The following is a 21,765-nucleotide window of genomic DNA, read 5'->3' as shown; positions in this document are numbered from 1 at the left end:
ATAAATAATAGAGGGATGTGCCCGAATGTGGCCACAAGATGGCGCCCGAGATAGGCCAGCAACGCCCCCTTTCCGCTGCATTCAATGGCATATTCAATCGTTGTCCCAATCCAGTCAGAGCAGCTTTCCCTTTTAGAGCGGGCGCGCGTTTTTCTGGGGAGTCTGCGCAGGAGAAGAGAGGAAATGGGGCGTGCCATGACAGTTAAAGCGATGTAAAAATTGGATTACCTCTTCGGAGGGGAAGGCCTTTAACAAAAAGTGGAGAGCGGCGCAGGCGCACAAAAGCATTACCAAATGGTGGCCGACTGCGCACGCGTAGAAATGAAGAGGAAAGAGAGACTGAGCATGCGTGGGAAGAGCTGGGGGGGTGACGTGAGGAAGAGTGAATGACTGCGCATGCGTCATTCGAGGGGGGGAAGATGGTTAGTATTGCGCATGCTCCAAAAATGGGTGTGAGGCGGGAGGCCATGAAAAAGGAGAGGGACGGCGGCGCATGCGCAGTAAAAGGGGCCGAACGCCTCCCTCTTTCCCTCCCGGGCCAAACCAATTGATTCCAAAGAGCGGCTTTGCTGTCTGTGCGCCTGCGCAGTGGCCGCCGTCCGTCTCGCGCATGCGCCCGGAGCGTCGGTGAGGGCGCCGTGCGCCTGCGCAACGAACGCGGCGGCGGCGGCGGCGGCGGGGCCCTGTCTGTGAGGAGAAGCGTCTGCGGCGGAGGAGAAGCGTCGCTCGGGCGGAAGGAAGCGGCGGCGTCTGCGTCGGGTGCCGCCCCCTGTCATGGCATCCGGGCCCTCGGCCCCCCGGAGGCCTCCGCTTCGGGCGCCCGAGTCCGGCCCCGTCGGGTAGAAGGAGGAGCGGGAAGGAGGGTCCCGTCCGAGGGAGCAGGGCGCTGGATGTGGGAGAGGATGGAGGCCAAGACGGTGGTCTACGACCTGGACACCTCCGGGGGCCTCATGGAGGTGAGCGGGACGGGCTCCCGTTACTCCCCTCCCGTTATTCTCCTTCCGTTACTCCTTCCGTTACTCTCCTTCCGTTACTGAGTTCTTTCTTCTTGTTTCGCAGCAAATCCAGGCCCTGCTGGCGCCCCCCCCGAAGCGGAGACGACGCCGGAGGAGGAGGGACGGAGAAGCGGAGCCGGAGGACGGAGCGCGGAGGCGGCGGCGGCGGCGGCGGAGGGGAACCCCACCACTACCACCACCGGCAGCACCACCACCAGCACCACCCGCAGCACCACCACCCGCAGCAGCACCAGGGCCTCTCCTCCTCCTCCTCCTCCTCGGCCCCGGGGTCCTCCTCGTCGCAGCGCCGGAGCGGCAGGGCCACCAACCACGACAGCTGCGACAGCTGCAAGGAAGGCGGAGACCTGCTCTGCTGCGACCACTGCCCCGCCGCCTTCCACCTCCAGTGCTGGTGAGTCCCAGGAGGAGCCACCGGACCCGGCCTCTCCCTTCGCGGGAGGGCTGGCGATCCGGAGCCCCTCCGCGGCCCTTTCCCCCGCTGACTCCGCCTCCCTCCCTCCCTCGGGGCTCCGTTATCCGCCCCTTCCGCCGCCTCTCGAGCCCCTTCGCCGTTACTCTTCGGTCCGCCCCTCCCCTCCTCCCTTCCCTTGCCGCCTTCTCTCTTTGACAACATGGCGACCTCTTGCCTGAATAGGCTGCTGCTGCTGCTGCTGCGCCATTTTGCCCATCTGGACTCCCTCCTTCCCTCCCGGGCGCCTCCTCCACTTCTCCGGGGCCTTTGCGAGGCTGTCGGCGGTCGGACGGGGCTGGGATGCCCTTCCTCCTCCTCTCCCTCCCCTTCCTTCTGGCCTTCTTCCCTTCCTTCCTTCTCCCTCTCTCCTTTCTTTCCCATCTTCGTTCCTTCCTTCTTTCACCCACCTTCCTTCTTTCCTTTCTCCTTCTTTCCTTCCACCTCCCTCCCCTCCTTCTGCCCTGTCTTCCTTCCTTTCATCCTTTCACCCACCACCTTCCTTCCTTCCTTCCTTCCTTCCTTCTCCTTGGCCCACAGAGCCTGCAAAAGGCTACCCAGGCCACCCTGGAGCCGGGCACAAGGCCAGGCTCCCTCCTCCTCCTCCTCCTCCTCCTGTTCCCTGGGCAAAGAGGGAGAGGGAGCCCCCCTGCCATCCTCCTCTGTCCTTCTCCTCCTCCTCCTCCTCCTCTCTCCCTTTGTTTTTCTCTCCTGGAGGTCTTTCCAGGGTCCCCCAGTGTCTCCTTGCAGAGGCCTTGCTTTTGAGGCCCATTGTTCCAGCTCAGGGGAGCTTTCTCTTTGCAATGGGGAAGGGACCCCCCTCCTCCTGTCTCAGCCAGGGGCCTGGTTTCCAGGTTTCCCCATCTGCCAAGTGGATAGATTCAGTCCGGAGACCCCTGGAGCAGAGAGGTGTGGAGGGCAGAGGTCTCCAGGAGTTGAGGTCCCCCCAGAGACAGTTAACAACAACTACAACTGCTGCTTAGGCTTCTCCCGGACAGCTAGGCCTCAGGCGGGTTGCCTTCTTCGCCTTTCTTTACAAACACAAACACGGATGAGAGGCCATAAAAGGAAGGAAGCTGAGAGCCAGCGTGGGGAAGAGGTTTGAGCCTTGGACTAGCACTCTGGAGGCCAGGGTTCGAATCCCAGCTCGGCCTTAGAAACCCACTGGCTGGGCTTAGGCAAGCCCCGCTCTCTCGGCCTCAAGGGAAGGCCATGGCAACCCTCCTCTGGACAAAGCTTGCCAAGGAAAAAGCCCACGGTGGGTTCACCTTGGCCTCAGAAACGACTCGGAAGGCACCAAACGACAACAAAAGGAGGCTAACCGGCCCAGCTCTGCTGTGTTTGTATTCCTTTCCCTTGGTCTGGCTTAGTTGGTGGGAGCTGGCGTGACTGGGAGCCAGGTTTAGTCATGGAGCTGCGCGGGGGGAGAGAGAGAGGGAGACTTCTGCGCACAAGGTTCCTGGTCTAATGTGGCAAATAGTTTTCGCATTGCTAAACAAGAGGGAAGCGATGACCTTATCCAGGCTGGAGGCCTCTGGGAAGCGTGTGGTTTTGTTTCTGTCCGGTGTGTCTTCGGTTTGTTGCTCTGTTAAGAAAGGCCTGTCCTGGGATGGAAGGGGGTTTGGGAGCCCCCAGAGGCTGCGCCTGTTCTACTGGAAGGATATTGAGTGGCTGCGAATTGGGCCTCTTTTGTGTCTTACATGGGAAAACCCCCTCTCTCACACACACATACACACCCCTCTTTCTGTCAAGTAGAGCATAGGTAGCTTTTTGTGACTTGCTTGTGTCCCCCTTTTGTGGGGTCCCGAAACCAGCCCCCGGCCAGTGTTTTGAGGCCGTGGGTCTGCGTCTGCTTGCCTCATGCCCTCCTCCTCCTCCTTTTGCTTAGTCCCTTTGTCTCCATCAACATTTGCTTTAGTTTAAACTTGGCTTGATTGTATACACTTGCGACACAGAGAGGAGTTTTCCTGGGCTTTTGTTTAGCTTTGGTCCAGTTTCCTGTATAATCGTCTGCTGACAGATGCAGATTGGGTTTTCCTTCTTTCCCCCCTCTCTCTCTCTCCCTTGCATTTTCGGACTTGGAGTTCAAGCAAAGTCTTGGCATGGGGAACATTTAAGCCCCGTGGCAGTGAATAGCCGTGGTTCCCATTGGCCTCCGGTTGTGAGCAGAGTGGGCAGGCTCCAGGTTTGTGAGTTCTCCTCGGCTTTATTTATTAACTACAACCCTGGGACCTAATACGAAAGGTCTGTGTTCAGAAGGAAAGCTCAGAAATGTGTGGCAACGTCCAGCTAGATGCCCTGGTTGCCCACAAACCAGGTATGAGGTGAAGGGTAGCAGGGAAGACATAGTTGGGGGTCCTTATTGATCTTCTACAGGCCGCCCAGAGGTCCTCTAGCAGATCCAGATCCAACTTGCACCCACCTTTGTAGGGGCGTAGTTTGAGCTTTTAGAAACCTAGTGTTCTCCGGTAAGGGTTGTGGGGAGGCAGGGATCCAGAAATGGGGCTAGTAGCCAGGCAATGTCTCTAGCCACCATGACTTTGTCCTGTCTCCTCCAGCTGATTCTTCTGGCTTGTTCCTCTCTGAAGCAGAGGTTACTGAGAAGGGGCAGCATTCATACCAGGCTGGGCTTTTGCTAGGAGACGGTTTCTTGTGAGTTATTATCATCATCATATTCCTACTACTACTACTACTACTACTATATTTATTGGTACCCCTCTTTTCTTCCAAAATTGGGATTCAAAGCATTATCTCTCCCTTTATCTGAGAGGTTATTTAAATCTACTGGAATGTGAGAAAGGTTTGTTGTTGTTGCTGTTGTTGTCATCCTTTCTTTGGACTACATTTCCCAGAAACCCCCCCAGCCATCCAGAGGAGTCTGCCAGCTGCAGTCCAAAATGGCAGCCCTTTCGGTCTCTTGATCTTCGGTGGTGCTTCTAAACTTTTGAGACTTAGCTCCAAGGCTGGGAGCAGAAGGTAGGCCTGCGTTGGTGCTTTGTGGCTGGAGGTGCCCTCTTCGCTTGGCCTTGTGGTCTGGTGGGTTCATGTCTCTGAGGAGGATTATAGTTGGGGAGCGTGGCCCATCGGTTGGTGCGCCTTTTGCTCAGGCTGGCTCCTGTAACCCTAACCCTTCCAAAATGCCAAAGAAGACCATTGGTTTCTATGGCACAGGATGGCGGACAGAAGACCCTTTCTCTCCACAACAAACCTCTAATGTAGCTTAGGTTGAGAGAGAAGGATCCAGCTCGCTCTGGGTTTCTCTGGTATTTGAACCCGGGTTGCTCATAATCTCTCCCCCGTCTGCTCTCCTATTTACATACACCTGAGTCTCCCTGGACCACTCCTGTGTACTCAGACCACCTTGCGCCATTATCCAGGCCTGAGCCAACATAATGTTGACAACAGAGCCATTCTGTGGCCAAGGCAGTCTGGGTTTGCTTTTCTTTGTCTCTGCAGCAGTTTCTCTGAAGGGATGGATGGCATTTTAAAAATAACTGCTCTCCTTCTTTTTTGGAAGAGTTTTCCCCCTCCATCCACCCCTTTGCTTTGCGTCTCCTCCCTTTGAGCCCGGATGCCTTCTCTCTCCTTTCCACGTTCCCAAAGTGAACTTATAATCTTGTGGGTGAATCCAGACCACTGAAAGGCCATGCCCCTCCTAATACTGACTGATTTCACTGCGGGATTGAAAGAACGTCGCGGGGGGCAAGAGAGCTTGGGCTGTGGCTGCGCAAAACAGGTAATGACCAAAATAAATAAATGAGGGCTGACTGGGGAATGCGGAGCAGGTGAGCCGGCTTTTCTCCAGACTGAGAAAGCCTCCTCTGCTACACTTCGTGAACTGGGCTGTCCAGCTAGGCCAAATCCCATTTATAACTTCCGGTTTGCCTTGTGGGTTGGGGTCACTGCGCATGAAATCCATTCAACTTCCTGCGAAAGAGCCCTCCTTAAAATAGTTTTAATGCCCATACCCTACTTCTGAATATCTTCTCCTGCCACCAGTTGTTTTTGTAAGCCTGCTTTCCAGGCCTCGGCCTCCGCTTGACATTTAGCGCTTGACAACCGAAGAAGAAGATAGTCTAGTCACTTAAAAGCACCCCCAGCCATAACCCCTGGGGTCCGTTGTGGTTCCTTTTCCTGTGAGTCTGCCTCATTTTGAAATGTGAACCGCCTTCCCTGCCTCCTGAGATAGCCCTTGAATTGCAGTTCTTGTGAGTTGTTGGCCTCCCTCTCTTGCTCTTTGTTCCACCTGTGCGGGAGCTGTCTCCAAAGCGCAGCGTCTGCGCTCCATTGGTGAGCCGTGGAAGAGCTGCCACCGTCACCAGCGGCTGGGCAGAGCCCTGTGCCGTAGCAACGCCGGCTGCGGTGCAAAGATTAAATGACGGATGAAGCATTGGGGGGGTTGGGATGTCACCGGCGCCCGGTAAACCGTTCTGAAAGGAGGGGAGGAGAAGGAGGAAGCATGTTGTGTGGAAGTGCATTAAAGCGAAACTGTACTTCCGTTGAACCTGTGAACTCTGTGGTTATGCTTTAAGCCTGGCTTGCCCAACTGTTTTTGTTCCCATTCTTCCCTTGTCCTGATTTCAGACATATACTCCGGAGTCTCGATCATGGTGCGCATGCTCTCCTTCTTTCACTCGCTCTCTCCCTGTGCCTGGAAAAACATTTCCAAAGGATTTTCTGCTCTCCGGAGGCACACCCTTCCCTACGGATAACATTTAGATAATGAAGGCTTACAGTTAGTTTGTTGGGAGGGAATTCTGTGCTGGGTGGCAGGGCAGATTCACCCCCTGCGGTACGAAGATTCACTTTGGGATCTCCATTAATGGACCGGAGGGAAGCAAAAAGGCAAGGTGGATGGGGGAGTTGAGGGGTGACAGGATGTAAATCTTGGCTTGAAACCACCAGTCCCCTCCTTGGCTTGCAGCTTTGGTTGCTCCTCTGAGTTGTGTTCCACTCCCCTGCCCTACAGCTGCTTAGCCTTAATTTTGAACGGAGCCGGCATTAGTTATGCCCAGCCAGTGCCATGCCCTGTGAAGATAGCTGCTTCTCTTGTCGCTTTCCCCCTCAACAGGAAGGAACTGGCTGAAGTGACTGAGCCTCTGAAACACCAGGATTCAGCTGCGGGGTCCCTTCACAAGATAGTTTTTCAGAGACACAAGTTCACACTTCCTACTTCTATGGCAGGAGCGGGGAGCCTGTGCGAGCCTTTCCTTTATTGCAGGAGAGCGGGTGTCTTGGCCACTCAACACGAAATGCATTTGTGCCCAGGCCAGGGAACAGTTAGGCCAAATGGTGCCCTGTGGGAATATGGCAGGCGTGAGGTCATTGGCTGTTGCCTTGAGGAAGGAAAAAGGGGGATGTCTGAACACTGCCTTCCTGCCTTATGGGAACTGCTTCGATGTGTTTAAAGTATCTGAGGCCCTTGAAGGTAAGACTTAGCTAAAGTGGTCCAAAGCAGGTAAAACACCAAAGATTCTGCAGCTTCCTGCTTTTTCTCTTCTTCTTCCTTTAGCGTGAAGAGGGTTTATTTTTCTTCCCTTTGATTATTGGCGGGCAGAGGGACGAGAAAAACCAAACCATCTGAGAGTTTGGCCTAGTCTGAATGGGCCTAAAACTGAAACATGTAACCTCAGAAGGTTTCTGTAGGCTTTTACAGATGCTGAAGTTTGCACAAAAGGACCCTGTCTCAAGCTGGGCATTCAGAAGAGCACCCAGGCCGGCCTGTGGCGCCAACCCTGCGCACCTTGGGCCTCTGGAAAACGAGTGGTTGTAATTAAGAATCCAGGCTTATTGTAACTTGAGCCCAGCTTTTGCTGCACCGGGCTGCCTTTCTCTGGGGCAAGGTGGGGGGGGGAGCAGAATTCCACTGTTTCTGGTTTGCAGCTTAGCATTGCATACTTTTTAAACACCACTGGAAGGTTCTACTCTTGCGCTGCTAAAAAGCAAGTCCTGAGCAGATCCCAACACAAACTGGCAAGCTGCCTCTGAAAAGGATCCCTGGTGGATTTGGCCAGCTTCAGTTGCTGCTAGTTATAAAATATGAGGTAGCCGAGAGTTTGGCCCAGAGAGCCAAGGCCAACTAGAATGGTTTGCGTTGGGCTTGATCAGGAAAGAGCAGCTTCAAGGGGTCAGACAGCTGTGTCGATCACCCCCCCCCCCCCCACCACCCCCCCCCCCCAGGAGTTGGGTCATCGCCATCAGAAATCAGCAGTGAAGGATGGGAGATGTGCCATAGAGATGCATGCAAGACAGAGCTTTTCCTTCTCATCTAGAAATCTAGATCCTTCTTGTTTGTTTGTTCTGCATATAGAGAATGCTGTGCTTTTCTTCCCATCTCTGAGCACTTTGGGGACTCTGCAGATGACGCTGGATGTTGACTGGATTGCTCCTGCGTATCCTCTCTGACTTTACAGAGCCCGGTTGCCTCCCTGCTGATGCATACGACTTAAGGGCAGTGAAGCAAGTTGGGAGACCGCAGAAAGGCAGGTAGCGGAAAACTCATCTTGGATCCAGCCAAGCACGAGGAAGGGCTGATTACTGAGCCTACTCTGTCCTGGCGATGGAAGCAAAGGAGCAAGCTGGCAGGCATTTTCCTTCACCAGTGCATCCTCTTGGTGTCACCCAGCAGACCTTTCCTGTGTGGTTTGGGGCCTTTTGTGCTCTGGCCTAGTCGGAGATCCACACAAAGCTCAAGTGGCACCTTGTGTGATGTCTGCTTGACATTTTGAGGGTAAAATCTCCCACAGCCATCAAGACTGAGATTCTGCAGTGCCTGCAATTCAGTCTGGAGGCATCTGGGGCAGGATGACATTCACTTTTTTAGGCTGGTGGGTGCAGACAAGGCGCCTGATCAGAGTCCACTACCCCCTTGTTTTGTTGCAAGGGGGCAACCATTGTCTATTTCTTTCCTAGAAACTCATCTGGAGAAGCCTGGTGATTTGGAGGTCTTGCAAACTCGGGTCTTGCAAATCAGAACAGCCATGGCTTTCTCGATGGAGTCCATCCAGCCGTAGTGAAGTCTTCCTCTTTTCCTACTGCCTTCCACTTTACCAAACATTCTTGTCTTTTCCAACTATTCGTGCCATCTTGCAATATGTCTGAAGACTAAACAGCCTCAGTTTAATCATCTTGGCTTCTAGGGAACATTCAGGCCTGGTTTGCTTTAGGACCCATTGATTCGCCTTTTTAGCAATCCATTGTATCCAGAAACCCTTTTCCAGCACTATCTTTCAAATGAGTTGATTTTTCTTCCTATCAGCCTTCTAAATTGCATGTTTGCATGGCAGAGCTAGAGGACAAGAGCCTTGTTCTTTCCATCTGCTGCTTGATGGAATGTCAATTGAGGGAGAAGGAAGGCCTGATGGATCTGGAATCCACTTAACAGTTCTGCTTCCCTTCAACCCTTTCTGCTTTAGAAGGAATGAGGCAGAGACTCCCAGGAGGAGGTTGTGGAACAAATGTGATAACAAAAAGATGGAAGCAGATCTGAGCCACTCGCCTCGGGAGTCGGACTCCCTCGCCTGTGGCCAAACTGGGCTTGCCAAAGCACTGTTCTGATTCAGAGCATCTAGCAGAACTTTTTTTGTGCTGGGATGGGGGATGCCGGCTCCAAGGGGGAAGCCTCTCTGAGCAGGAATGTCTTGCCACGTTGAGCTCTTGGCTCGGCCGTCCTCAGCTTTCCCGGCAGAGGCTCTGGGATCCACACTCCAGCTTCAGAACTTGGCACCCTCGCTCAGCCTCGACGGCTTTGCTCTCAGATTCTGCGCAGCCCACCTCTGGCTCTGCGCGGTTTTCCTGTGTGCCTCCTCAAAGCGCCGCAGAGGCAGAAGGAAATAACCCTGGCATAAAGAGGCAGCTTTGAAGGAATCGGAGCAACTGGATCTCTCTCTGTGTTTTCCTTCGCTGTGCAAATAGTTTTGTTTGTAAAGAGTTTGCCAAAGGTGGGGGAAAGAGGAAAATGCTGGGACTCACTGCTGAGGCATCTTTACCCGTGCCATTCAAAAAAAGAAGAGAAGGAAAGGCAGATCTTTCAGCAGCTGGTTGGAAGGAAGTCAGGGATCCTGTCCTGGAGCTTGTTTCTTCCACTATCAGCCCAGTCACTCTCTGCATTTAGCAATGGCCCAGAGGCACCACTGCAGCACACAGGCACCCACATACACAAACACACACACACACCAACCACTCCCTGGATTTGCCTGGCAAGTACCGTCTGCTCTCCTCTGTGTCCTGGCCTGTCAAGCGGAGGAGCTCATCTAGAAACTCTCCTTCGAGCTAGAGCGGGAAAGGTTTGATTTATAGTACCTACGCCAAAAAATAAAGAGGAGGGCCTAGGAATGGATGTTAGTGCATTTGTCTGGTTCACCGTGTGGAAGGGTCTGCCTGCCTTGAGGAGAGTTGGGGACAGAGGGACAAGTCAGCTGTAAATGTTTTCTGCTTTCTGGTGGGTCTGTTCCACTGTGAAACTGCGGCGGCTATTTGCATGTTTTGGTTTTAAGTACTGTAATGCCTTGTCGACTTGCAGCAGCAGCAGCGTGCCAGTTTCGGAGCAAAACAAGGAGAGATTGAATGAAAATGGTCCTCTTGTCTTTCAACCTGCTCCTGAAAGGTTTGTGGTTTTTCAGGGCCTCAGAAGGAGTAGTTGCCTACTGCGTTTCTTTTAAATATCGGCTTTCCTCCCTTGAAAGGATTTTGGATCAGTTGGCAGCCTATATATAGAACCTGGAGCAGGGCCATCTCAGAAGAAGTGGAAGGCAGCCCCGGCTAGCCTCCGGGGAAGGCCTTGGCCAAGCGGGCAGATGGGCCGGGTTTCCCAGAGCTCCATGTCAGGTGGGGCAGGTGTTGGGGACCAGGAATGGGATCCTTAAAGCCTAGAGCAATGCTACTCAGATGTGGTAGCCCAAGGACAGATGCCAGCTCATGTATTGGCTGTCACTCCATGGTGAGTTTCTAGGAAAGGAAGAAACAGTTGTAGTTAGTGGACACAGATATGGTGCCAGTCCGCGGCATAGTGGGCCAAAAAGCCCTGTTGGTCCTGCAGATGAGATAGCTTAAGAAGCACGAATCCTGCTTGCACCAAAGTAATCCCACCAATTTCCTTGTCTTCCTTGTGCGCCACCCTCCAACAAAGGAAGGGCTCCCAGGAGCATGTGTGCCTTGATTTCTGCGTGGCACAGTCTCCATCTGTCTTGGCTTTGAAAAGGGCAGGTGGATGTTCAGTGCCCGAGTTGGAGAGGCAGGGGCTCTCCCTTATGCCCAAAGACTATGCTTCCCCCTTCCCTTTTGGTAGGATCCTGACAAAGGTCTCCACTGTGCGGAGGGGAAGCAAGCCATTTCCTAGTCATTAATCTTTCCATCTTGGGAAAGATGTGCCATTTCCATTTCTCTGGTTGTGGCCAAGAATGGTAGGGCAGGGGGAGGTTGCTGTTTGGAACAATGTGGGCCAGAGACAAGGGTTGCCAGTGTGTGTTTCTTAATCATGATGGGGGTGTTGTTGTTGCCCGCAGGTGTTTTCACCCAGTAGGCTTGGGGGAAGAGCACCAGAAGGTTCCTCAGCTGCTACACACCACTTTTGCTGATGTGGTGTGTTTGTGTGTATTTTCTCAGAGAGACCCACTTGTAAGATGCTGCATTGCTTATCTATCAAAGCTGTGGTAGGAGGCATTGGGAGAGACCGAGAAATTACAAGTTGCCAAGGAAGGTTCCTCTTCCCTCCCCACCTCCTGAGTTGGGTGCTTTATGTGGCAAATAAGTGAAATGGCTGGCAGCTTTCAAAAAGCCATACTCTCTCAGCCTTAGGGGAAGGTAATGGTGGCAAACCTCCTCTGGGGAAAGCTTGCCAAGAAAACCCTGTGATAGTTTTGCCTTAGGGTCACCATAAGTCAGAGACCAACTCAAAGGCACAAGGTTTAACCCCAAACCTCAAATAGCAGGCACCCGAAGGAGGGTGGGCCTCCTCTGGAAGGGATAGGTGGGTCTGGATGCTGGTGCTTGGAGTCTAGATGGTTTTCTGTTAGTGACAACCATGCGCCTAGTCTTCTTTGGGCCTCAATGCTGGAGGAGGTAAGCTTGTGGGGGCAAAATGGTGGGACCCAAGAGTCCTCTGCATTCTCTCTGTCTGTAGCAGCTGGGTCAGGTGTGTTGGTGCAGGCAGCCTTCTTCCTTTTGCAAGCCGGGTCCCGTTCCAGCCTGGCTGCCTTTTGTTCTCTTCTGCTCTGGAATGCCACTCTCATACCACAGAGCGATCGATAGATCAGCTCCAGGTCGCTGGCAGCCTTCCCTTTCTCAGATCTTGGGTCGCTGCCTGCCCTGCTTCTCAAATCTGCCTTGAGGTAGTCCATGATAAACTCTGCTAGGCATGGAGGGCGGCTGTTCATTTCCGAGAGAGAGAGAAAAACAAAGCCACGCACTTGGTTTCTAAAGCCTCCCCAGCCCCTTCCGGGTTATTGTGGCTTTCGGGCTGGAGAGTTTTGTTGAGTCTTTCCACCGCCTTTGAAACCTCCTGCTGCGAGATCAGGCAGCCACAGAGGCCCACCTGTGGCTTTTGCCCCCTTTTCAGGCTATGTGGCTAATAGGTGCGTTTTCCCCTGCCTTCTTGGGGCTGCCTGGCTTGTATTCTCAAGTCCCCTTGGGCTTCTTCCCTGGTTCCTGAGCTGTGCTCTCAAAATGGCTACCCGGCCTCCCGCCTTGTTAATGTGACTGAAACAGGAAGCTTCAGGAGCTGACAGGCAGGAGGTATTGCTTCTGCTGCTGCTGCTGCTGCTGCTGAGCCATTTTACATCCGTGGGCCGTATTGGAAGAAGTCATCCGTGAGTTAAGGCTGGAGCTGTGCAGGCCAGCTGTGGTACCTCAGCCAGCCTTCGGAGGAACAAAGTCCCCTCCCAGTTTCCACATCTTTGGCTTAATTTCCTAAGGAAGCAGAGGTGGTGTGGCTTCTGAGTTAGTGCGAACATCAGGACGGCCCTTTTGGATGCTGGGAGCCATTGCAAACATGAACAAGACAGCCCAGAGGGAAGATAGGCCTGTGGCTTGAAGGGGGAAGAGCTCTCTACCTGTCTTCATACTTCATCATTTGAGGGCAGGTTTCCCTGGCAGCCATTTGGGGAGGTGGAGTGGGCTTATTGGAGACGCAGGAAGGTAACCAGGCGAGGCCTGGCCTTCTGTGAAGAGAGAAGGGGATGACTGGTGGTGGCATTTTAATTACTTGTTGTCACTCTGCAGATATTTGGAATAAGGAAAGGATGGATGAGCCCAGATGGATCGCCTTGGTGGATTCGATGTGCTACATGGCTTCTTACCTCTGACCTTTACAGGGCAACAGCCCTGTAAGGGTTGGTCCTGAGATCATGATCAAGCCTTGAGGTGCCAAGATATTAATGTGTTGGTCCTGAGATGGTGGGTATCAAGGCTTGAGGTGCCAAGAACAGCTTCCCTAAACACACTGAGCAAGTTTGCAGCAGTGGGGAGATTGAACTGTGAGCTTCCCGACATGCAGTGCAGCTGTTTCTCTTTGCCTGAGCCATTGTCCTGAGCCTGGTAGACGTTTTGGCTTATTTGAGGGCTGGTGTTTTGGTTGGGGGTGACTTAAAGCTTCTGGTCAGCGGAGCGTTTTGCTCTGAGTCTTGCAAGCAGGGGATCTTCCTGCCTTTGAAGCTTTCCTGTGACAACCATGGGGCTAGTCAGGGGCAGCAGTCCCCCATGATTTCTCAGAACGGGTGTCTGGGCATTTACTGCAAAGTATAGCTGGCCTATTTGTACATCACATGTTTTCCAGGAAGCCCAAAGCAGCATGCCCCATGTTCTCCTCGCCACACCCCCTTGAGGTGGGTCAGGCTGAGACTAGCAAGCTCCGTGGAGAACTGGAGGGTCCCTGGCATCTTAACCCTACTCGGGACTGACTTATTTCGTGGAGCCAAACAGCCTCCAAAAGAAAATATAATGGTAAATCTGTTTGTATGAAGGCAGCGATCCAAGTTACGGCTGCTACAGATTCTCACAGCTGTTCCTCAGTAAGTCCCCCACATAAGATCACACAATTGTCGGAGAATCCAGGGTACTTGAAATTAATCTTTCCGTAGATTTGAGACTCAGGCACTTTTGTTGAGTGGCATAAAGTGGCAGGCTGTCAGACTTTTGCCCCATTCCTTTTGAGTTCTCCAGCAGCCTATAAAACACACCCCCTCTTTCTCTTCTAGCTTAGCTTGGACTTAAAACAGTTTTGGTTCTCCTCACTACAGCCACCCGTGGCAATGTATGGCCTGCGCATTTTGTATCTGTTCTAGGTCTAAACTGATGGGAGTGGGCAATGGGGAGGCCTCTGGATGTTGTGGGGCTGCAACTCCCATCAGCCCAGCATGTGGCCAGTGGTGAGGAGCATCCAGCAAGATCTGGAAGGCTATCCTCCCCTCACCCTTCTGATATTGTTGGGAGCTCATCTGGTGCGTGTCAAGTAACCGCCTGCTTCTTCTCTCCTTCCACAGTAATCCTCCGCTGAGTGAAGAGATGCTGCCTCCAGGGGAATGGATGTGCCATCGCTGCACCGTGCGCCGAAAGGTAAAGATGCCCACCCACCCCTGGATGTGCTGTGGGGGACACTTTCTGGGCCTTGTTTGATGGTAACCTCTTTACATGGGGCTACCATTGAACAAGATGAAGAAGTCAGGGAGATTATTTTACAAACCCTTCAGAAAAGCTAGACAGAATTCACAAGGACCAGCCACCTCAGGGCTAATGCCTGGACCCCTGGAAGGGGGCTAGCTTTGCCAAGGGCAGCTCTGCTTTCCTTCCAGAGCCAAGGGCAGCTGTGGGAAGGAGCAGGCGGGCAGCAGGAGGAGAGGAAGCCTTTCCCCCTCCCAGTGACGCCCCAGGCCTCTCCCCCTTTCAGCCTGGCTGCTTCATTCGCTCGCAGTTCCTTCCGGCAGCCAGTTCGGAAAGAATGAAATGACCTCCCACCGTTTCCATGGCAGCTGAAGGGGAAGTGATGGTCTGCCTCCCTTCTTGTCGTGGGAAATGGGGTGAGGGAAGCGATTGGGCTGGGCTCCAACTTGTCACCAGAGAGGCCTGCCCTTTCCGCCAGCCAGCCCCAGCTGAATGCAAATATTGACTCTGAGGGCTGCCAGCTTGGGCTGCGCTGGGAGGGAAAGGAGGATGGGCAAGGCTAAAGGGAAGGAAATGCACAGGATCTCTCTCTCTCTCTCTCTCTCTCTCTCTCTCTCGCACACGGGATTTTCTTCAGACATGTCAAGTTTATAACCAGTGCTCACTCTCTTTCTTGGTGGGGGGAGCATTCTCCAAGTCCGTGTGTTGCTCAGGTACCTCTTTGAGCCATGACCCTCTCCTAGGACTGTCAAGGTTACCAAATCCTGGCTGAAGAGGCTGGAGATGGGTTGCCACACAACTGTCCCTCAGCTGACTTCTCTTCCCTACCAGTCTCTACCCCTGGCATGTTTCCTATGGGCAGAGCCAGGCTCAGTGAATGGGAAGTGGGTTTTTCTTAGGGGAAAACAGAGTCCCAGTTTCTTTGCAGCTGAAATGTTTCCGCTTTTGCTGACCCATGATGTGTCGTCTTGCCCTTATAAAAAGCAGTTCCTAAAATATAAAGCTTGCATGTTTTTGAGGGTGAGTAGAAGGGTCTGTCTTCCAGCTATGAGGCACCATGTTTTTTGGGTGCTTTATTCTCTTTAGCTGGGATTCTCCTAGTTAAGGAATGCTTTGCATTGCCTGAGGATGAACCTTGCAAATGGACAGTTGGCAAGCCACGTTCCCTATTGAAAGCAGGCCTCAATAAAATGCAGTGTAAAAAAAAGAGAACTCAACAACATTAGTAAAACAGATAATTATGTATTTTCTCCTCTATAGTGCCAAGCAGACATATAAAGCACTCATTCCCATAAAGAGAACTGAGAAAAGGAAATCAAGCTCTAGGATTCCAGTGACATGAGAGACTGTGCATTTCCTACATAAAAGATCATCTACTGCATAGCTTTTAGAAAGAACATAGGAGGAGTAATTATACCTTGTCTTAAATGTTTTATTGTTCATTCTAAAAGAGATCAAGCCATTTTTTTCCTCCAGAAGAGGACACTTTGGGTTGGGAGAGGTGGAGAAACAGGAAAACAAATGAGCTTCCCCCCCATGTTTTAGTCCAGCTTATTAGTCCAACAGGATTTTCTCTGCAGTGACTTTTAATTGAGGGTTTGGGTCCTTAAGTTATACCTTTTTGGGCTGCTGGACAGGGATTGTCCCTCCCTTTCCCCCCCTATTGAAGCATATTTTATTTCCGCCTTGCTTGCAGAAGAGGGAGCAGAAGAAGGAGCTTGGGCATGTCAATGGGCTGGTGGACAAGTCTGGGAAGAGGACAGCCTCCCCCACCCGCGATACGGACTACTTGGAGCGTGGCGGCCTCCGGACGCTCTCTCACGCTCGGCTCTTGGAGCGGAGGGCCAGCCGGCCGGGCACCCCCACCTCCAACGCCAGCACCGAGACCCCCAACTCGGAGCAGAACGACATGGACGAGGACATCATTGACGTGGACGATTACTCCGTCCCCATGGCCGAGGCGGACGGCGGGCAGCCCCACCTCAAGCGGCCTTTTGAGCTGCTCATTGCTGCTGCCATGGAAAGGAACCCCACCCAGTTCCAGCTCCCCAACGAACTGACCTGCACCACCGCACTTCCAGGTGAGTGGCCAGTCTCCTCTGTCCTGGGCCTCTGCTCTGGGCCTTTGGAAGCATGCAGGTGGCAAGAGTGGGATGGCTCCCTTGACCCTTGCTTCAGGCAACAGCATGTGAACCAGGGAACCTCAGAAAAGCAGCTGGAGTGGGAAGCCGTCTGGCTCCTTTTCAGGATAGGTGGCCGCTGGGCCCTCAGTGTGGCCTTTGCAATGGTGATGCCCGAGGCCACTTCTTCAGGCGCCAGCACAGGCTGAGGCTCTCCTTTCTTCCCATCTCTCTAAGTCTCACTGGTACAAAGCTGTTAAAGAAAAGCTAGTGATACAAAATATGGAGAAGTCACCTAAAACTAGCAGAACTGGTATAGAGAAGAGATGGGAGTGAAGATGGAAGTATATCTCCCCTACTATCCCCACAAAAATATGAGACCCATTTTTATGCGTCAGATAAAACCTTTGGGCTATTGATAATGCAAAATGAATTAGCAAACTATGGAATATGGACTTAAGTATTAATCATAATTGTATGGTATTAATAATAATCTTTTTTTCAAGAGCATTTGTAAAAAAACAATTTTAAAAATGATTTGTAAAAGCACCGAGAACCTAATTGACGGTGGAGAAGAACTGCTCAGTTCACTTACTGTTTATTTTGGGAAAGGCGCACATCTTGTAAAAAGCTACTGGACAAATAATGTGTATCAAATGTATTTGTTTTTCCTAGTATGTCATTGTTTCATGGAAGCAAACTGACCCCTTTCTTTCTTCCTCGTCAGGTACTAGTAAGAGACGGCGGAAGGAGGAAACCACTGGGAAGAATATCAAGAAGGCTCAGCATGAGCTGGACCACAACGGATTGGTGCCCTTGCCAGTGAAGGTCTGCTTCACATGCAGCAGGTATCTCTTGGGCAAGTAGGACTGGGGAAAGGGGCAGGGTCCCTGAGTTGGATCGAAGGGCTGCTTGTTGCAATGCAGCATCGTAGTAAGATGGTGGGAGCCAAGAAGGTCCTCTTCTCTTTCATCCCACACATCCTGTGGGCCTCTCTCCAGGCCTCTCCAGCTCAAAAGAGTAGCGGGTGGAAAGGAAAGAAGACCCTGCTCTGCCAGTCCTGGGCAAGCTTAGACCAAGACCAAGGCAGTATTCCTCTCCCACACTCTTGGTTTGTCTCTCTCCTTTTCAGGAGCTGCCGGGTGGCCCCTCTCATCCAGTGTGATAACTGCCCGCTCCTGTTCCACATGGACTGCCTGGAGCCTCCTCTCACAGCGATGCCCCTTGGCCGCTGGATGTGTCCGAATCACATAGAGCACGTGGTGGTAAGCCAAGGCACAGCACCCTCTTTCCTTCCCACATGGGTGACCCCTGGGCACGGATCCTGAAAGCTCAACTTCCCCCTTTCCCCTGCCCTGTTGGCTGATAGGGAACCAAAACCAAAGCCTTGTGTCTACAGCTAAACCAAAAGAACATGACCTTGAGCAACCGGTGCCGGGTCTTCGACCGCTTCCAGGACACCATCTCGCAGCACGTGGTCAAGGTGGATTTCCTGAACCGGATCCACAAGAAGCACCCACCCAACCGCCGAGTGGTGCAGTCAGTGAAAAGGAAGGGGTTGAAGGTAGGCAGGATGGCTGTCACACTGTTCTCCACATAGAACTACATGGCATGGTCTAACCAGGGGGTGGCAGCCTTGCCAGCTGTGTGGCAGAAAGACTGACTGGCTCTCTGTTCCTCCTCCTCCGTCCACAGGTCCCCGATGCTATCAAGTCCCAGTATAGGATCCCTCCCACACTGCTGGCGCCTGCGGGAATCCGTGATGGGGAGCTCATCTGTAACGGGATCCCCACAGAGCCCTCCTCACATTCGCACCTTTGCAATTCGGAGCACTTAGCCACATCGTCGGAGCAGCAGGAGGTAAATGCCTCTCTGGGGGCAGCTGCCACCCTTCTCCTTGTCTACATGTCTTGTGGGAGACTCACCTTGGAGCAGAGTCCAGCACTGGGTTTTGTGGAAAGCCTTCCTTCAGGTTGTGAGAGGAGCAATGCCAGAATCTTCCAGGAGGTGTCAGCCCTGTGCAAATGCAGAGCTTGGAAATGGAGCTTATTTTATCTTTTTGATGGTATTTATACCCTGCCCTTCAGCCCTAAAGGGCTTGCTTTGCAAGACCCAGCATTTCCACTGCCAGCAGCATCTGGGTTGAGTGTGTCTATGTGGAAGGGGAAGATGCTTCTCTTGCTATGATGATGTCTAGTTTGACTAACAAACTCATTGGAGAGTCCCCCTCTCATCGGTAGCCTAAGTATTGGGGGCAAGGAATCTGTTTTCACTCAGTTCTTCTTCTGCAAGTTTTGGCTTCAACACTCCCATGGAACTTTTGTGTCTGCTGGCTTTATTATAACTCCTATGCACTGCACCTCCCTCCAGTGAAACCTTAAAATGCCAATTGCAACACCTCAAGCAGCAGCCAAAACTACTTTAAAAGCCTGGGAGCCTAAAAGGTATCTTTGCCTGCTGCTGAAAAGATGACAGAAATGGCCACCCAGGTAAGGGAGAATTTCACAAGTGGGGCAGAGCAGTACCACTAGGGACCGTGGCTGTTCCATGGACTCAGGGGAGCCCTAGTAGAGGACTTTGGAAGAGCATTTCAATACCTGTGTGGAACTTGTGGCCTAGGAAGATATGCTTCCTTGGGTGAGGGCAGCCTCTGCCATGCTTTTCCTTAATTCTCACTTGTGGCTTTTCCTTTCCTTTTCTCTTGCTTCCAGTGGTTGTGTAGCGTTGTTGCCCTGCAGTGCAGCATCTTGAAACACTTATCTGCTAAGCAGATGCCTCCACCTTGGGACTCAGAGCAGGCAGAAAAGGCCGATGTGAAGCCGGTCATTGTCGCTGATGGCTCCCTGGCCAGCCCTTACCAGCCGGCTGACAAGGCGGGCATCCCTTCCCTCTACTTGGCCTCTTGCTCTCCGGGGATTGCCGCCACCCAGAACTCCTTGCAAGAGGATACCCACTACTCCTCCTCCTGTAAGGACGAGACCAAGAAGGCCTCCCTTTGCGGGACGTCCAACGGCCCCAATGCAGCCCCAGACCTGAAGATCAACGGACCTCACTTCTACAGCGATGCCTCTGCCCATTTGATGGAATCTGCCAGGCTGAGCGGACAGAGTGGAAGTGGTGCAATCCCAGTCTTATCTCATCGGCAGCAGCCCTGGCCCCGGCCCGCCACTCCCCCGGTGGCTTCTGGCCTCCTCAACCACATGGCCGGGACAGTAGTGAAGACAGAGAATGCGACGGGACCCATCTCATGCACGCACCGGGGTTCTGCCACGGGCATGCCAGCCTCTCTCCCTTGTGCCAGCCTTGATGGGGCCGCCAGCACTTTGCAGAGGAAGAACGTGCAGACGCAGGTGGGGCCTCTGATGGCTGCGGACCTGGGGACAATGGAGTCTCCTCTGACCGCCACGCGGGCGCTGACCCCTCCTCAGGCTGCCATGGGGGACGGCAGCATTTCCTCCATTGGAGCCGCCCATGGCTTTTGCTCCCCAGCGCCTCCTCCAGGTGAGCAGAGAAGCACAGGGGGTTGTGGTGCCTGTTATACACTCGCCACTGAGCAGCCTCGACCAGCAAACAAACAAATTCATTCTTTTTAAACAAATGCGAGCATTTCAGTTGGTTACCAGACTGAAAGCGTGTTGCTCCAACACGGCATTTCTTCCATGCCAGAGGTCTTTTTATCTTTGTGCTGCATTTTCCTCGTGGGTTGGACCTTGCCCAACCATCTTGCAAAATTGCTCTGTGTGCTTTGAAGTTGTGGGGCGAATAAATCATGCTGGAGCTGTTTTACCCACATTCGAAACTCAACCAGCTCCTTGCAAAAGACATAAATTTGGGGGTGAAAATGTTGCCATTTTGGAGATCCAAGTTGCAGGTCTGAATGCTGAGTTGATGATGCTCTTTGGCATGTTATCCAAATAAGTAAAAGCCCATTGTTGCTTTGCCCTCCAAAAACTGGAGATCTCCTTCAGATCATGGTTTTGAAGGACCTGCTCCAACTACAGTTTGTAACAAACACGCGTCATGGCAAAGACTGGTCCTAATAGTCAGAACCCCTATCCCATCCCACGCCCCCAAAAACCCCAATGTTCATGGGAGGTAAAGAGAGAGGCCGCTTCCACTCGGCCAGAGCTCTGTTGCAGCAATAGTGCCATTGGTGCCATACTTTTTAACCAATGATGATCTCTCACAGAACCTCGAATGACCTCTCAAGGAACCCCCAGATTCCATGCAGCCCTGATCCAGAAAGTGTGGCCAGAACAGTCCCCACCTTTGTGGTGGCTTTCCAGTGCCAAAAGACACTGGTTTGTGTGTGTCTGTGTGAAATGTGACACCCAGCTATTCTCAGTTGTCAGGAGTTCCCTCATCCTTACTTTTTAAATACATTTTCAATTTAAAACCTAGCCCATCTTCTCGCCAGAATGGGGTTGTTGAGTAGGGCTTATGATAAAATCGGTGACAGCACAAATGGCAGCAATAATCTAAACTTGACTGTTGGTTTTGACCAAAAGCGACAACCATGTGGAGATGGTTCTGGGAGCGTAATCTCAATGCTGAAAGAGGAAGTGCTAGGACTGTAGTACCAGAAGGGACAACTTGTAGTTGGAAGCGGGTAAGGAGGGGTCCATTAAGACCCCTGAGAATCCTCACCAGACTGTTTCTTTCCTCCCTCTGCTAGATGGCAAGGCCAGCCCCAACGCCCTGCCCATCGGCAGCATGTTGCTGCCCCCCTCCTTGCTCCCTTCCAATTCTTCAGCCACGTTGGACCTCACCAGTTCCTTGAAAGCATTAATGGATGGCAGCGGAGGTGAGTCTTATCTCTTTCTATCCCAATTCCAGGGAAAAAAGAAGTGGAGAGGCAGGCTCTCTGTGCCTTCTGGCCTTCTCTGTTGTGCAGCCTCCATTGCAATCTCACTGTCTCTCAAGGCATTCATTAGCCTTATCTGCTATCTCTTGGGAAAGATGGCTACACCCAGCGAGAATGATATAGGGGTTGCATTGCCTCCCTGATGCTAGGTTGCAGAGGTCTGGAAGCAGTCTGTTTCACACTTGAGAAAGGGGCTGGCAGACATCATCCTACTGCAGTTAACTTCAGGTCATGGCTGCTGGTCCTCCTTGCCACCTGGCAACTCCCAAAGCACCTTTGAAGTTTCCATCCGCCCTCTACTTAACAGCCATCTCTCTCCTTCCACAGAGATTGAAATCAATATGCTGGATGAGAGGTTGATCAAGTTCCTGGCCTTGCAGAGAATACACCAGCTTTTCACGTCCAAGGTCCAGCCTTTTGCAGGCAACGTTGGTGCCCAGCAGCCCAGTCCTGTGGGTCTTCCTTCTGAAGGTAGCAGGCCAGACATTGGCATTCTCCTTCTCTTCCTTCCTCTGCTGCTCTTGGGCACAGGCACAGTTTTGAAAAGGCCTGGCCACTCTACAGTCACATCATGCAGCCAAAATAGCACCTAAATGGCAGGAGTGAGTCACAGAGTGGACAACCCAGAAGGGGCAGCTAGCACACTGAAGGAAGACCAGTCTGGGATGTCCCTTCTTGTGTCCTGAGGGATAAGTCTTCCTGAGTCATTGGGAGACAGAAGAA

At 52.6% G+C, this 21,765-nt stretch overlaps 1 protein-coding gene across 1 annotated transcript in view; it reads left to right on the top strand.

The window, feature by feature from the left end:
- Nucleotides 1-596: 596 nt before the first annotated feature.
- Nucleotides 597-21,765, top strand: part of PHF12 (PHD finger protein 12) — a 25,686-nt gene continuing 4,517 nt past the window's right edge. The window contains 12 exon segments of the mRNA XM_042442469.1: nt 597-956; nt 1,060-1,196; nt 1,198-1,407; nt 13,941-14,013; nt 15,755-16,139; nt 16,906-17,026; nt 17,311-17,443; nt 17,578-17,742; nt 17,874-18,038; nt 18,890-19,679; nt 20,854-20,982; nt 21,370-21,513. Of these exon segments, the coding sequence (XP_042298403.1) occupies nt 891-956; nt 1,060-1,196; nt 1,198-1,407; nt 13,941-14,013; nt 15,755-16,139; nt 16,906-17,026; nt 17,311-17,443; nt 17,578-17,742; nt 17,874-18,038; nt 18,890-19,679; nt 20,854-20,982; nt 21,370-21,513 (2,518 nt within the window). The 5' untranslated portion in view covers nt 597-890.

Source organism: Sceloporus undulatus, chromosome 11 (assembly GCF_019175285.1).
Source record: "Sceloporus undulatus isolate JIND9_A2432 ecotype Alabama chromosome 11, SceUnd_v1.1, whole genome shotgun sequence".
Classification (NCBI taxonomy): Eukaryota; Metazoa; Chordata; class Lepidosauria; order Squamata; family Phrynosomatidae; genus Sceloporus; species Sceloporus undulatus.
This window is presented reverse-complemented; position numbering and strand designations above follow the sequence as displayed.